This window comes from Danaus plexippus, chromosome 27 (assembly GCF_018135715.1).
Source record: "Danaus plexippus chromosome 27, MEX_DaPlex, whole genome shotgun sequence".
Lineage (NCBI taxonomy): Eukaryota > Metazoa > Arthropoda > Insecta > Lepidoptera > Nymphalidae > Danaus > Danaus plexippus.
The window spans coordinates 614621-631274 of record NC_083555.1 but is presented as its reverse complement, the minus strand read 5'-3'; the positions used below and the strand labels follow the sequence as shown (position 1 = coordinate 631274).

Here is a 16654-nt window from a genome sequence, read left to right as displayed (position 1 = left end):
TGTAGATAACGTATACAATTACTGTAGAAGTATTTGCCAATTTGAAACCTACCCTCAATACGAAAATCTAAACTTATGGTACGTGTGTCTTAAATAACAATATAATAAGTACACTGTCACTGAATATTAATCTCACTGTAATGTTAATACAATCAATATTGATCAATGAAAGTTGTCAATCAACTCGGCATTTAATATCATTTATTGAACATATGTTTTAAACGTGACTTTGTTCCTTCCTCAGTAAACTTTTCTAAGGATACGTCTATACCGTGTGTGTCGTATTTTTGTGAAGCCTGTATGTCTCCGCTCACCGGACGCCTCACGAAATCAGGTGTAAATTAAATTTCAATATCATTTCCATGATCGTATTTCCCAGACGATATTCGATTTTCTTTATACACTAGTCGTCCTGCGAACGTCTACAATTGTACGCCGCTACACTGATGTGTATTTGTTGTGAACTATTCAATATATATATATATATATTTTAATTTTATTTTATTCTTCCCCATTTACAATCAAAGAATAGAATATCGAACAATAAACATCTAAAATACACTTCATATAATCTACCATTAAAGGTATTCTCTGTAACAGATAAAGTTTAAAAAAACCTTGTTAATAAAATAAAAACATTGAATAGTTAATGTGACGGGAATATGAGATGTATTCTAGAGTGAACCGATGCGTTGCATGGCTCAGTAATTGTTTTATTCAGCTATTATAGTTGTATCGGTTTAAATCGACTACATCTCAATAGAGGTGTTCGAATCTCCACTCGCCTGTCCGCATACGTCTATCTCAATATGGAATCTGATTTCCCTTTGTGTTGAGACACACGGTCCATCGGATGTTTATCGAAACAGCGCTATCGATAAATTCGTTTATCGAGAACATTTATTTGAGGGTAGTATTCAATTTTCGTGTGCCCGAATGTTATATATACGTATAAGAGTATGTAATTCGTAAGTTATTTTATTTATGCCATAATTTTTTATAGAATTTACATACAAGGAAATTATTAGATTTAAATTCGGTTAAGTTTTATATGTGATTAATTAATTACATCAGTCGAATATATGACATCCGGAACTGAATATTCCGGAAGCTTTCCGTTGCTCGTATTCAGGTTTATTTAATTTTATGAGTTTTATTTATAAATATATTAACAAAAAGTTGTTTTGTAGACAAGTGTCATACATTTTCTTTAGCCAAATAAACTTCAATACTGATGACTAGTTTCATCGACTTTTGTTTCTTTTTTATGACGTCAATATTAATCAGTGTATATTGTTTTTTTTTTTTCTTAAATTCGTTGTTATAGTTTATATGTAAATCATAATACTATATTATAATTTTAAACATAAACTGATCATGTTAAAATTCAGTATGCGTACCCCATGTCTGCGTCGCCACACGACATACGAAAGGTTTCACGTCTCTCATTTAATCAACGTTAGTATAATATGTGAAGATTTATGAATGAATCAACTGTCAACGTTAGACGTGTAGCGTGATGGTGGCAACTTAGAGCGAGCTTACTTATCCAATAAATTTTCTAGTAAAAAATATACAGAGTATTATAATATAACACACATAAAGATTCTCAGACATTGTTTTTTAATCTAAACTAAACTTATTTTAGATATACGATCGTTTCTTACACTGATTTAAGTATAATAAATATATAAAATGTTTAAAGATTAACTATTGTACCTATCAGATACTTTTACCTTACTTAAACACAACACATGTACATCACATTTTCTTATTAAATTCATCTTTAAAGTCATCAGTTTCAGCTTAACATGTATCTTGTTTGAATATTAATGCTAATTTATTATAAATCGATAATATCTTTTCCTACGTTAAGTAGCATTTATATTTTATTCAGACAAGATATAACGATGTAGGTACGGAAAACGCTTTCAGCCCATCACATGGTATGTATTGCTTACAAAATATAACATTCACTTGTTAAGATTTCAGTTTCAATACATAACAATTTTGAAACATATATGTTTTATTATATATATATATTGTTCAAACGGTGAAACTGGAAATCTAACATCCCGCTTTATTTTGATCTTCTAATCTAATACTTATCAATACAAGCTTTCCACTTTACTTCGCATGTCGACATAGCTATTATGCATCCACTACAATTTTATATTAACATACATTTGTACACAAGAAGAGAGAAAATGTTTACAGATTATCATTAAATTAATAATAAAAGATTCATCTCTACGATGATGATGACTATCATGAATCAATTACAAAACCTCTTAACAGAGGTCATGTATTTTTATCTTTAACGAGGTGTATTTATTTAAAATTATCCAATGAAGATATTAAACCTTTTCTTAACTTCGATGTACAATAAAATAAGCATTAATATTATTATAATTGATATATAACCTTCCATGCACATATAAGACTAAAGACAAACACACTCTAAAAGTTTTATAGTGAGACATATATTGAGACAATATTAGAAAAATGGATTCAAACTGAACATTGCTATGGAGACAACAGAGTCGGAACAAGTCAGACATGTTAACAGGGAACACAGACACAGTTTAATTATATATATAATACATATATAATAATGTCTCAACACAGTTTAAACTCAAATGGACAGACGGATACATTTTTTGGCTGTTTTATTATGACCGTTATATTTTTGTAGCTTTTATAACTATCGTGGGATTGGCATGCACCGTTAACGCTATGCGAGGAGGATTATATATAATGGTCATTTAACGAAGTAGAAAAAAAACGAAATATATAAAGATGTTAAACGAGTGTGGTTGTCTTTTATATGTGCAGGGATGTGAGTGGCCGGAGTTCGTTCGCCGGTGATGATTCCCTGGTCACGTTATAAAGCACGGTAAGTCTCTGTGGGGCCTGTTTTGTGACATATCTTTTTCCTTTTCTTTTTTTTTATCTTTTATTTCCTATCTTTATGATTTTTGTTGGTTCAGTGTTCCACATTCTCACCTCATTAGTTTATATTACACTTCTATAGGATCCTCGTAATTGGAACCCGTAGTTATGAACAGCCTCGTTTTGTCCTTTTTATAATTCTATGCGGTTATTTTAACCTTCTTCTGTAGACCTCCCGTGCCTTTTGTTTCACATTTTCAACATTCAATTAAACGCTTCTACCGAGCTATTAAAGATTTTTTTTATTATTGCTTTCTCGTGAAAGGTATCATTTAATTCAATGTCTTTTCATACCTTTTAAATATCCAGCTTTCAGCTTTCAGTCACCTAAAGCACCGTTTTTTTTTTATTATTACTAATTAAGCATGGCAATAGTAACTAGAAGTATTAAAATAAAAATATTCCGGAAGTGAAGTTCTGTAAACGGAGTAAAAATATATATGAAACAGTAACAGATTACTGTAGGATACAGTAATATTGTTCAACTCTAGTGTCCAGTGAAGGAAAATGTGTAGAAAAAGACGAGATTATATATCATATAATTAATAACGCTTTCCTTCATGGAATGAAGACGTAAGGAAATGTTGAAAAACTACCATCTGTACCTATGAATGTACGTGTTAGTTGAGAGACACATTTTTCTATAACACGGGAGACGTTACTGTAGCCGATCTGTTCCAGGGGCCTTGAGAATAATAATATTATACATTATTATTCGTTGTTTCTAGTGTCCGAAGAAGCTCAACCTGTGCAAAGAAGTGCACCGCTTCTACAATCACCCCAGTATACAGGAGGGCGACCCCAGCCGTACAGTGAGTATATTTGTACTGTAATCACAGACTAGCCGTTGACTGCGGACTCGCTCTACACCTCGTCTACATTTAATACCACGTATAGGTACATACACGATGTATTACTGCTCGTTTTTGACGATAACACACTTCACATTGAACCTAACATTTTATTTGTCGATATCGATAAGCTTATTTAGGTTTTTTAAACGAATACCATATTCTTGCTTAATTTTCGTATGTTTTGGATTACATTTTCATTTTTGACTGAGCTTTCTATCGTTTCGCGTTAATCATGTTAACGGAGTAACGAGATGAGATCTCCTTTACTGTTATATTTAAATTGTTGTATATATTTTTTTAATAGTTCAAGTATTATTTATACAACGTTAGTTTAGTACGATATCATTAATGTTATATAATTTGACATGTTAATTGTCTCAGCTTACATACTAGTCATTAAATAATTCCACTGTTACGTTGTTGAAATTCTTATAAGATACAAGTATAAAAGTAGTGTGAAATTCTCTTAAAGTCGTAACGATTCCAATCTCATCCGTTTGTAACTTACTGTCCTGTATAACTTGGATTTCTGTGATAGCTAACGACATGACAGAACTGAACCCAAACAAGCATGATTCAATTTTGTACTTTGAATTGACTTAGACAAAAAATAGTTCGAAAATTTTTAGCTCCTCTTAAAATAAAGTTCTTTTAGGTTTTAGATTTTAATTGAAAAAAAAAAAGAAAGTTAAACTCTCTGTCTGAGAGAGGAATCTTATGCAGTTTTTTTATATTCCATCATGGGAACTAGTGAAGTGAAAAATAACGTCTCCACTCTGCTGTACATCTTCAGCTATATCTTCAGCTATAGCAGAAAAAGCGTCCATGTGGAAAATTAATATATAATGCTGTAAAGGGTAACTTTATTTCAAAGAAAATTCTTCTTTCATACTCCAGTCTTAATCAGCGTCTTATAAATTGTTTATAATGGCTATAACAACATTGAATACCTTTACATTTAACGAATTTAATTACATAGAACGACATTTTTAATATCTCTATTTCTCATTTCACAGCTAAATTTATAGAATCCGAAATTAACTATCATTTTTAATAGTAATGATCATATTATTTATATATTTTATTTTTTCTTTCGCTTTACTGGATATAATAAAATACTTTGGACACACAAAAAATATATCCGTCTGTTCATATTGTTATGTTTCGTTTGATTATAAATATAGCATTTATAAAGCTTTGAGAGTGGCCAATGAAATTAGAATACCAATTAACTGTACACCAAGGAGGCGTTTATGGGACATCGGATGCTCATGAATAAATCTCACATATTTGCCCCGGAGTGGAGTAGGTACTGGTTTAAATGAGCGATATAGCTGTTCATTTATGTATTTCTATTATATGCTATATTCATTATGACCAGATCGTGTTGGCTTTGTTACTTATTTTTTATGTTTTTTTTTTAAATATTCCATAGACATTTTCTATTTCATAAGTCATGTCAAATGCACGATCCACTATGATGTTTATTGCACAAACCCTGACATCTGTCTTAATAAACGTTTTGATTTTTTTTTTTGTAAACGTGATTAGGTTAAATTGATCAGTTTATTTAATAAAAAATTTAAGATAACATAATAACTTAGACCGTGGCTTCGTTCGGTATAGTAATAAAGAGATATACTTCTGGAATAGCAGTTATTTATACAATGCCAGTCTCATGATAATTAATGAGATCTAAGATTTTTGCGAGTTTTATACATTTAAATGAAATAACAGGACCAACTGACAGACACTCACATCTCGTCTGCACGTGATCACGTAGATTCACTGACACGTATAATCTGTGAATGAAGACATATAGTATGTTTAAAATAGACAAAAACTGGTGCTGGTGGAAGAGTGAAATTGAAAGCTTGTTTTTTATATAAGCAAGTTATGAGGTGAGAAAATACGGATGCAAGAAAAATTGAGTTTCAATGACGATGGATGGATAGGAAGAGAGTAGAAGAATAGATTTAAAGGTTCAGGATGAGATGAGAGACAGAGAGAGTGAGTAAGAGATAGTAGGAATAAGAACAGAGGAATATAATGTATGAAACATAAAAAGCCTCACATTTCACAGGTTTTGAAGTAATCAGATGTAAGACTTTCGCGAGTAATCATTTAAACTGTTCGCCTAAATCAAATATTTTTTCTTTCTTTTTATTTATATTAACACGTATGAACATGAAATATTTCATGATTGCATATAAAAGATTACTTCGAATGAATTACATTTAATTTACAAACGTATTGTACATACGTTTCTCATGAATATAAATGAGATGAGTAATTCAAGTTGAAGCAAATTGTTCATTCAAATATATTTCGATATAATATAATAAATGTAAAACGGTCTTTATAAATTGATTTAAATGCTCGACATGTTGTGTAAAGCTGTATACACATGGTTAATTGTTGGTCTTCATAGAATATTGCCGCTGGGATAAGATACTGGTTATTTCTAATTGAAATCTTTGGTATCTTAAGAATATTGTTTCCTCATAACAAATCTTTATAAGAACGAAAGAAACTGTAACTTTGGTAGTAACCATCGAATGTAAAGTATGTTACGATCTCATTAAGTCATAATAATTTCTTGAATTTTTAATGTTATTGAAATGGATTCCAAGCTATACTTTCATGCTGTTAAGTTATACATTAATTAACAAAGTGAATCGCATTTAAAACATGACGCCAATAAAACCTTATTTAATATTTATTAACTTTAGGCAAACGGAACGGAGAGCTTGTTTGAGCTTAAAGGCTTTCGAGATACTCGTAATTTTTATATAACCTGTGTAGCATTTCAAATATCTCGCATAATGAAGTAATTTTTCCAGTTAAACTATATATTTCATAAAAATACTTATCGCTACGCTAAAAGATATATCAATTAATTCATATTGATAAATAATCTGAAAGCTGATACCTAAACAAAACAAATTGACGTGTTTATATTACGATGTATATGTATTAAAGGTTTTCAATAACTAGGTTATGTTGACATAAAACACACTATTATTTTATCTCCAATGACTATGTATATTAATTATCTTTGTCTGTACATCTTTATATTTACCAACAAAGTTAGGAACTTTGTCCTAATTACTTCCGTTAGCTTATTTTATATTGTCAGTAACATCAGATATCTGGCAGAAAACTACTGTCACAAACGATTCACTAGTTTTGGATATAAGCCAGAACAATCAGACAGCCAGACATAGAATCTTTATGACAAATAATGAATCCCCATTCAGTAATGACATTCCATTTTGACGCTACAAATTTTATTGACTCTAACTTAATCTCAAACGTTATTAATCCATAACTATTGATCAAGATTATTTTTTTATTTTTTCAATAGTAATGTCAAAATAACATATTCAAGGCATCAGCTCACCGCAATACGTTCACGGATCTTGAAATATTCAAGCTTTACCTGTGATTTAAATTTTTCATGGCTCTATCTAGTCATTTGTATGTGTTCAGGAAGGCTATTCGACTTACGTTGAACAGGATCTCCTACTGCTTATATGTTTGCTTACATAATATACACACTTGTATCTGTTTAAAGTTTACAAAGATTTTCCTGTTAGTAAACATACATAAAAGAAATTACAAAATATCGACTGAACAAAAACTTGAGATAAATTACGTTATATATATATATAACTATCACGAATAATATACGCATATAGTGTTGTGTTCCAACACACGTAGTGTTAAAACTCTCCAGAAATGTATTCAGCTTTTACAGAATTTCTATTCCGCATGCATTTATTCCCGTTCAAGTATTTAAATATTTGTAATTATTTTCATATATTATTTATTTATTAAATTATATTCTTGTTGAATCATAGCTTAGCTTTTAATGTTGTAGTTGTATTAAATCAATTTATTGTTAATATTCTAGCTGTATAAGATGCGATTCAGAATCTTAAACGTAAGTAGTTATGACATCATTTAACTTTCATTTCATTGGTCTCGGTTATAATCTTTATATATATGTCGGAGTAGGAAGCACTTCGTCGTTTTTGAAAAGAGTGATGTCAGCATAACTGACATCACCAATATTCTTAATTGTCGTCAAGATCTCAGACTCTTGAAGATAACCTCGCAGACGGTTGACGAACACCTTACTTCGAAGAGGTTCGATCCCTGCAACGGCTAGAGCGAGACTCCACGTAATCTTTGTAGTTTTGAATTGACTGTAGCTGTTAGCCCTATTGGCTTTTACAGCGTCACCGAGAGGGGTGGGCGGCCCGATGGGATCTAACCGTTTAATTCGGGCCCGAAGGGCCCGACTGAGGGCTACGCCCGTCCCAAGGGAGCCTCTAAGAGGCCGGACCTCGACTTAGGACGTCGTTGTAGTGGAGGATGAAATCGGATATTGGATTACATGACGTCCCCCGACGGCAGAACGCCGGAGCGACATGTATGACACGGGACCTCATCTTCGTCGGCGAAGACGGTGTGTGTAGTTGTGATTTTGTGTCGTGGGGCTCGTTGTGTCTGTGTTGTCTGTTGTTATATCGTCAGGGTCTAGGAGAACGTCTTTGGGACGCCTCTTGCCTAACGGGGAGTTGGGTGATGGGGAGTAGTCACACGCTTTGACTACTAGTCGGTTGGAATGAACCGTTGCGGTCTCGAAAAATCTCTTTGAGTTCGTCTTGAGTGTGCAGCTATCGTAGGAAGTTGGAGGTCCCTATGGAGGTCGGAATTCCTGATGTTCCAGGGTGCGCCTGTGCCTGTGCGCATGCATCTATTTTGCAGCACTTGCAGTTTATTGCTGGCTGAGGGACGGGCGTGGGCAACCCCCGTAATCTGTACTCTCGCCTCTATTCATAACAACGCAAGTGGTTATGCGGGTCACACCTGATAATTTCAACTACCCTCAATTATTAGTTATTCAAATAATAAGAATTGCGCCAACAATATTATAAACTATGTATTATAATTTTCTATAATTCTTTTTATTACTACTATTAAAAAAATATTTAATTCTGAACTTATGACAAATGTCCAACTATTATCGGAGCCATTAGGCGAGGTAACTCATGTTATGTGAGCTACTCTAAGTTTCTCAGAGGATTCAAGTTCAAAAGTTGTGGGTAAATTTCTTAAACTTGTAACAATGCTCTTCTCTTCCGATTGTAACTTGCTCTCCCGGATAAGTTGGTATTCCGTGACAGCTAACGAACTAAGAGCTGAGCCCAAACGGGAATGATTCAATTTCTTATTTGACGTACAATTTAAAGTGAAACGATTTAACTAACAAAATTCTGTTGAAGTTATTTGCGATAAATAACTGAATAGTTGAACTAAGTTGCTTAATTTTGTATATATAAAATCATTGTGTATAATAATCTGTGTATTACTTGGTAATAGTTAAAAGTAGATAATTATCCCGTCTCTGTAGTTAGAAAAGTCACGAAGTTGACAGGAGCCCCGTGCTGAGGAAAATAGATGAAAAGTTCACTTTTTAAAATGATTTCAAGTTATTTTCTGACTTTACTCTAAGACTTTATATTATTTTTATCAAACATAAGAAAAAATATAAAGAATCTGGTACATTAAATAGCTATCACTAGATACTTAGAAGATATATAAAATCGTATAATACTTTAATTGTTATAAAAATGAATTTTAAGTGAACTTCGTAAATTATTATCTTCACGAATATAGAATTACATTATAATGTACAGCATGGGCTGACTGCTAAAACAAAAGTGTCATCATGGCAAATATGTTCCTCACAGCACAGAACGTAAATACACACATCAAGCATGCCCATCAAGACTTATATTATTGTATCCACTTCACTCGTTTCTTTGATATATTATTTCATTTTATATTCTTAGATATATATATACATATTATATAATATATATACATTTGTAATTTTTTACATATAATACTTTAAGCTTATATAATGTATGGGATAAAATCATTGTGACATATGTTACGTTATTATACAAGTAACATTATTACGAATATAAAATTTTTGTACATTAATTTGGAATGTAACTCGATTTTATTGGGATTCAAGAAATGAACAAACAGTCATTGCAGTTGTTGTATCTATAGATATGACAATTGAATGTACGAAATGTCATCAAAGATTGCGTATCTCTATATATATATCGCTGGTTTCACAGAAAACCTTTCATTTCTTAACATGTATTTTAAACGAATTATTTTATACATTTACAGAAGATCCTCATTTCTGTTAGAAGAGGTCTTGGTGGTAATAACGAATACCAGCATCAAATAAGACTTCAGTTGTTCTCGAACCTATTTCAAGTCTAGATATTTAAGAACTCAAACCATTTGTTACATCCGAAACCAATTAGGTTTTTTTTTCTTAGCAACTTCTAGTCTGAAAACTATCCTGAATGAAATGTGGCCTGATCTGAAACTTAAATTACTTTGGAACTATTAAACTTGATGGTCTTCATACGATAAAAAAGTTGTGCTCTTTGAAAATTCATTACCACGTCGCATAAAAGAATGACAGTATGATGGTTTGCTTTAAATGGACATAAATATATGTAAGAAAGATTTAAAATAGACTTACAATTTATAATAGTGGTATATAAGCGTATTTGGATCTTTGCATCTTTTCTCAACAGATATTAATTTTTATCATTCTTTCACTTCACCGATCACACCTGGATTAATGGCTTTTCACGTCGTCTCTCAATCTTATAGCGTTATTGAGAAGAAATATTCGTTTTTATCTAACTAAATATGTGCAAAATGTATTCTTTAGTTTCTTTTTAAGGTTTACGGACATTATATATACATTATACACATTATAATCTTATGTTACATAACCGTACACACCATGTCAAGTATAATGGCGGTGTCGTCAGGCATTCCAGTAAAAGGCTATTGTACGTCAGAAAACAACCCGTTGTACTGGACTGGAGAAATTGTTACAGTTTCCGCAATTCTAGTTGAAATGCAAAAAAAAAAGATGAGCTTAGACAGTTTGATTACCGAGTGGCTGGTGTTGATGTTATTTATTTCATCAGAATATTAGTATTCTGTCAGTCTATAATTCTTCCCAAACACGTAAATTCTATACCAAACTTTGTAAGGCTGGATTATGTTAGTCGTTTAATAATATAGTATAACATTTTATTGTACATATGAAGAAACTTTTTGGGAATTAATTTTCTTCACGGCCATCATTAGTTTGTGAAGAACTATAAAACAAAAGTAAGACTACATTCAGTTGTGTCTCAGTATATGTTAAATCTCCTCATTGATGTTACTCTTACAATCATCTCTATAATCTTGATGGTTCACAATACCAATACACACCAAGTATCAGCCCATCCAATTATAAATTTTAATTAGTTCTGTACAAACGGAATCACAATCTGTACAGTTAAATTATCTGTATAATTATCTGTACAGTTAAATCTGTAAAGTTAAGTTATCTAGGATATAGACAGCATCTTTGAGATCATGATCTTATAACAGGAACAGCTATTACGCGTTTGTGGTCATTCAGTTGTATGTTTGGTGATTTTTCACGTAAATAACTAGTAAACAATTTGAATGGAACGAAATAATTCTTAGATTATCTTGTTATTCGTAGATCATTCATAGATTATTAGGTTTTTTTTTAAATTATATCATGAATTTTATAGGCGAAACCGTAGGAACAAGGTATAGTCTTCCAAAAACGCTGAGGACGCGATCTTATTATTCTCTCAAAGCAATCCTAAGTCAACGGATTTCTGTTGGTTTGTAATTGAAATATTCTTTAACAAACAAATTAATTACAAAGAAAACTAAATTTAGAGATGTGACAAGCTTACATTCACTTGACCGGTAAATCCTATCTTCTCGTGACGTTTAGTGAAGCCTAACTAAATTATACGATTAGTAACAGTTGAAGGTGTAAAAATGTCGTGTGTGTATAAACATAGCTTAATTCTAATATGTGCTCGTGAATACCTGGTCTTACAAATTTTAAATTAATTTTCAATTTTTTTTTTCTATCACTTATAACCAAAATAACAATTTCATAAGATAGTTATTTGTAAGTATTATATTATATATATATATGTGTGTGTGTGTGTGTGTGTGTGTGTGTGTGGGTGTGTACATGTAAATCGTCTGTCTTGAAGTATTTACAAAATATAAATCTAAGCCGTATGTTTGATGTATCGATCGTGTTTCAATAATTCATATCATAGACCACAGTGTTGTTGTAAATCGTAACGGATTTACGAACGTACGGAATACGGAATTTGAGATATGGAATACGGAACGGAATTTAATATATATGATACGGATTACGGAAAATAGTACGTGCCCGAAGTAGGGTAGATTAGAGTATGACGTATTTAGAAATATATATGAGATATGAAAACTAAAGTATTTAATTATTTTATTCTTCTAACATAAATATTTCATAAAATAGCGTTGAAAAAATTGGGAAATAATATTATTATTTAGACTTGTCATGATATGTTAGCAGAAAATCCATTACAATAAATATATACGATAAATAACTTTTTTTTCTAATACAAGACACTTTACGTTTATTAAAAAACGTACCCTACACACCTTTATAAGAAATTTATTAAGGACACTAAACAAAATGAAGTCTATTGATTATTCCATTCTATTCGGAACAGTCAACTGTAAATTATAAAATGTCGCGTGATATTTTGTTTATTTACAATTCCCCTAAACTGAAAGTAGGAAACTAGGCCGGCCTAATAGTGACACGTCAATTGTTATACAAATTACGTTCCCCCCCAAAACCACGTAATATTTTGTAATAAAGACGAAATGACGATTTTGAATTCAAAAACCACGTAACCAAAAACATTGGAGCGATGAAAAAGCTCTGCGCTGCGTGCTTCCGTGTCGTATGTTTTCATTTTATTTTTTTCGTTTACGTTCTACCCTCATTTTGACAGCGCTGTTTAAAGTTTTATGAACCGTTCGTCATACAGCGTCGGAGCTTTGAGTTTATAATAACAAAAATGAAATGCAAATTCGTTGAGATGTTCCTATGAGTGTACTCGTGTTGGAGGTGATTCAGTCGATGAGAAGTCTCCCATGTAGTGATAGGCTGTTTAGATTGTTATTTACTGGTTATTTACTCGCCATTAAGAACATTAAGTACACATTAATTTTTGGTCTTAACTAAAAGTTTTAATTAAATAGATTCAATAAATAAATTGACTTTTTTTGTATTGATTGTTGAGATTTTTAAATGTCATTACTTTTTTATTACATTTCGTTATCACAGTTTTTTCTATTCTTCTCTGCATCATTATACTCTCTAAACGTTTATAAACTATCACAGAATTCTTATACATCTTCATTTTATTTTTTCATTAAGCTTTAATTTGTATTTTAATTAAATAACATTACAATGGTAGTTTATACTATAATAATAATTAATAGGGCATTAACATTCGTAAGCCATTAATTGTACGGTGGAAATTGAAGTGTGTTTTTAATATGTTCCAACTAGCAATAAAAATATCAATTACCGCCGTTTCGATTGAAATGTTGATAATACCCACATTTATTTATACTGACATATATTTTTTACAACTTTATCCCATAAATCTGTAAACAATTACACTAGTTTTAACAATGCTATAATAAATAGTACTCTATATTCTATTGGAAAAGCTAATTTGAATTCCCAAAAAATAAACCACAATAACATAAGGAAAATTGAAAAGTTATTCAATAAAGACACATATCATACTCCCCTCTGCTTTTATTGAGTCACGAATTTAAATAACTGCTTTCCTAAAAACTTACAAAACGATGAAGATAAATTGTTTTAGGAATTATTCTCTCTCAAACTTATCCGAGACTTAGCTAAAGTTTAAAGAAAATGTGGTCTGGATTCCGACTTTAATTACTTTAATGCTACGGCACGAATCATCTTTGCTATGTGCGGGTTTTTATATTTAATTTAAAGACATATTATCAACTTATTGAACGGACGAAAACCTTATAAAAATTTGATTTTTTTCCCGGTTATTAAAAACCTATCGCGTGCCTTTATTTATATCGATTGTACCTCTTTTTTAATTCGGTTTCACAGCGACATTTGTGTCGTGAATTTTCAAATCAGCTCAATAGTTTTGAATTTTTCACAACGTTGAATTTTAACGTTCCCATGAAAGCTATGGGTTCATGTAATAATGGGTATGGAGGCGACCTATACTTAATGCCTATGCTTTTAAACAATTAATCGAGCATATTTGCTTTATTTTAGTTCAATATACTGAATATTGTATTGAATATTGTGATGTAACACAGGCATGCCGAAAGCATTCAGTATTTTTATAAGAATCCTCATGAAACTCACGAAAATATAAAAAGTGAACAGAGATTCGTACAGAGAAGATGTGAGTTATTGGAATGCGTAAATACACTAAGCAATTAATATACATGTAAAAGATAAAAATAAACACTAACAAAGGATTAACACAAAAACATACGAGAAATGTTTAACGATAACGACAAACAACCAAACGAGATTGGACATTAAAATCGATGAAAGTTAAACAGTGGACATATAAATGGACTATCGGCAGATTCCACCACATCGACCTCGCTACCGAGGTCATGCAGCGAGGGGACATGCAGTGAACACTGCCAGAACACCTCCGACCAGAACGGTGTGTATGAACGTACAGATGTACAGCATATATGATACTATAACAACACGAGTAATCCGTGACCTATATGTGTTTTGTATATTTAGATGACATGCTAGTTATAGGAGATGCAACCCCCTAAGTGTGTTAACCCTAGTAGCTAATAACGATCTTATTCTACAGTTACAAATAACACGACACTACAGAAATTTTTTTTTGTATAAATGTGCTCGAACTATATGTATATACACGATGATAATGTACAACTCAATATATGTACTTGGACATTTTTAACATTATGTATATGACACGTTTATATAGAATAAACATCGTATGTAAGTCTATAAATGTAAAGAACATCACACAATAAACAATTTATACAACACAGACTTTGATTTCAATATACCTATACGTCGGATGCATGTTTGTTTTTGTATTCCACTTATTATATGAATCACAGACCGCCGCACGACCTGTATCGCTTGCTGAGACTATGTTCTTGTTATGTTTCCTATTAGTCTAATACTTAGTATGTCTATCGATTGCTGTTTGTGATCTATGTTACGTCAAAGACCTTTATTTATCTCGAGGCAATGAATTTCATTTGGGACGTTTTATGTAAATGCCAATGAAGGTTGCTGTGAGAAGATTTAACGGCATTACCATTCAATTTGATTTGAATATATTATGCTGAAGCTCAAGGAACCAAATATAATGATATCTGTGGGCTTTCATTCAAACAGGTTTACTGAACCCTTAACTAAATGTATATTATAATGTGACTATTTTTGTTATGTAATCAAATTGTTTTGTATTTATCACAGATATGGATTTCGGTAGTGGTGGACCACCTCCGCCGGGGATGATGAAAGATCGACACGGTCCTCCCCCTCCACATCATCCGGTAAATATATCATATATTTCTATATATAACTTTACTATTCAATTTATTTCATTGTATTTAAAGCTCAAACAAAGAAAATACATGAAGATTTAGATTCTGTCATTTATAAACATTTTCGTAAACTTAAAAAATGAATGTTACCTTCCTATTAGTGGCTTCTTATGTTCTCTCAAGTTATTGATATAATTTTTTATTAGATACAGAAAGAGTGATTTATCAAAATATTCATATCGTCTGTAATCTATGCAACTTTTTAGCAACCATGATCACGGGCAGACGAGACGAGATAATAAAATCCGCGTAGTATATCCGAAAATATATTAGTTTCATTTAAATGAATAAAACTCGCGAAAGTCTTAGATCTCATTATGTTGTTATTATTTCCGGATGATGTTTTTTTCTCAGTTTTGAGCTGGTTTAAATATATATATTTACGGGCCGAAACCAATCAACTACAGCGTAGTATCGGTTACGCGTGTATGTTGTGTGATAGGGTTTGATATCGTTTTCTTCTATTTGCATGAACTTTTACTATTCTACGCGTGTTCGGGATGGCTGCTGTTATTATTATTATTATGTAATTCCAGCGCGATGGTCGCGGCTACGGTCCAGAGGGTTACGGGGGCGAGGGCTTCGTCCCGCCTCCGCCCATGCACCACCCGATGCCGCCGCAGAATCAGGTATATGAAGTAAGGCTCCCATCGATATGTTTTTCTTTTATCATTTAATATTTTTTTTCCTCTTTAGTTCAGCTTCTTCCGATAGGTTCGTATCTTGAGACTTGGAGTTCCTTTGGTTGTTGTGAGTGGATGATATTATTTGATAATAATGATATGTATTTAGATTTTTTTTGTATTTTGAGTTTAGCATTGTGAAGTATTCGGATGTAGGTATGTTCGTGTGTTTTCCAGGGAGGTCCTCCACAGCAGGGCGCTGTGATGATGGTGTACGGTCTCGATCCAGTCACTATCAACGCTGACCGACTCTTCAACCTGTGCTGTCTCTATGGAAACGTCGTTAGAGTACGTTTCGGTAGTTCTAGATTTTAAAAAACAGTCACTTTTAATATATTTATATGTTTAATATTCAAATACAGAAGAGATTTTTTTAAATATTTTTTCTTCTTTTTATTTACGCTGTTATGTCTATTGCGTACTCTACTTGACAAGAGATCCAGACAATAATACATACACAAAATTTTGATAATTGATCTGATCACAGCGTTTCATTGAATGAATTAAATTAGATCATTGTTTATTTGGACGGTATTGGGATCTCATATTCGA

The 16654-nt window shown here is 31.8% G+C and overlaps 1 protein-coding gene across 4 annotated transcripts in view; it reads left to right on the top strand.

Annotated features, from left to right (window-relative positions):
- LOC116775591 (heterogeneous nuclear ribonucleoprotein L) overlaps positions 1-16654 on the top strand; it is a 178808-nt gene that overhangs the window by 156974 nt on the left and 5180 nt on the right. For 2 of the 4 annotated variants that reach the window (XM_061525026.1, XM_061525024.1), the window contains exons 6-10: positions 3681-3764; positions 14402-14485; positions 15289-15368; positions 15956-16057; positions 16280-16390. In XM_061525026.1, the coding sequence (XP_061381010.1) occupies positions 3681-3764; positions 14402-14485; positions 15289-15368; positions 15956-16057; positions 16280-16390 (461 nt within the window). The remainder of the gene's footprint in view (positions 1-3680; positions 3765-14401; positions 14486-15288; positions 15369-15955; positions 16058-16279; positions 16391-16654) is intronic. The other 2 variants (XM_061525027.1, XM_061525028.1) reach the window with 2 other exon arrangements.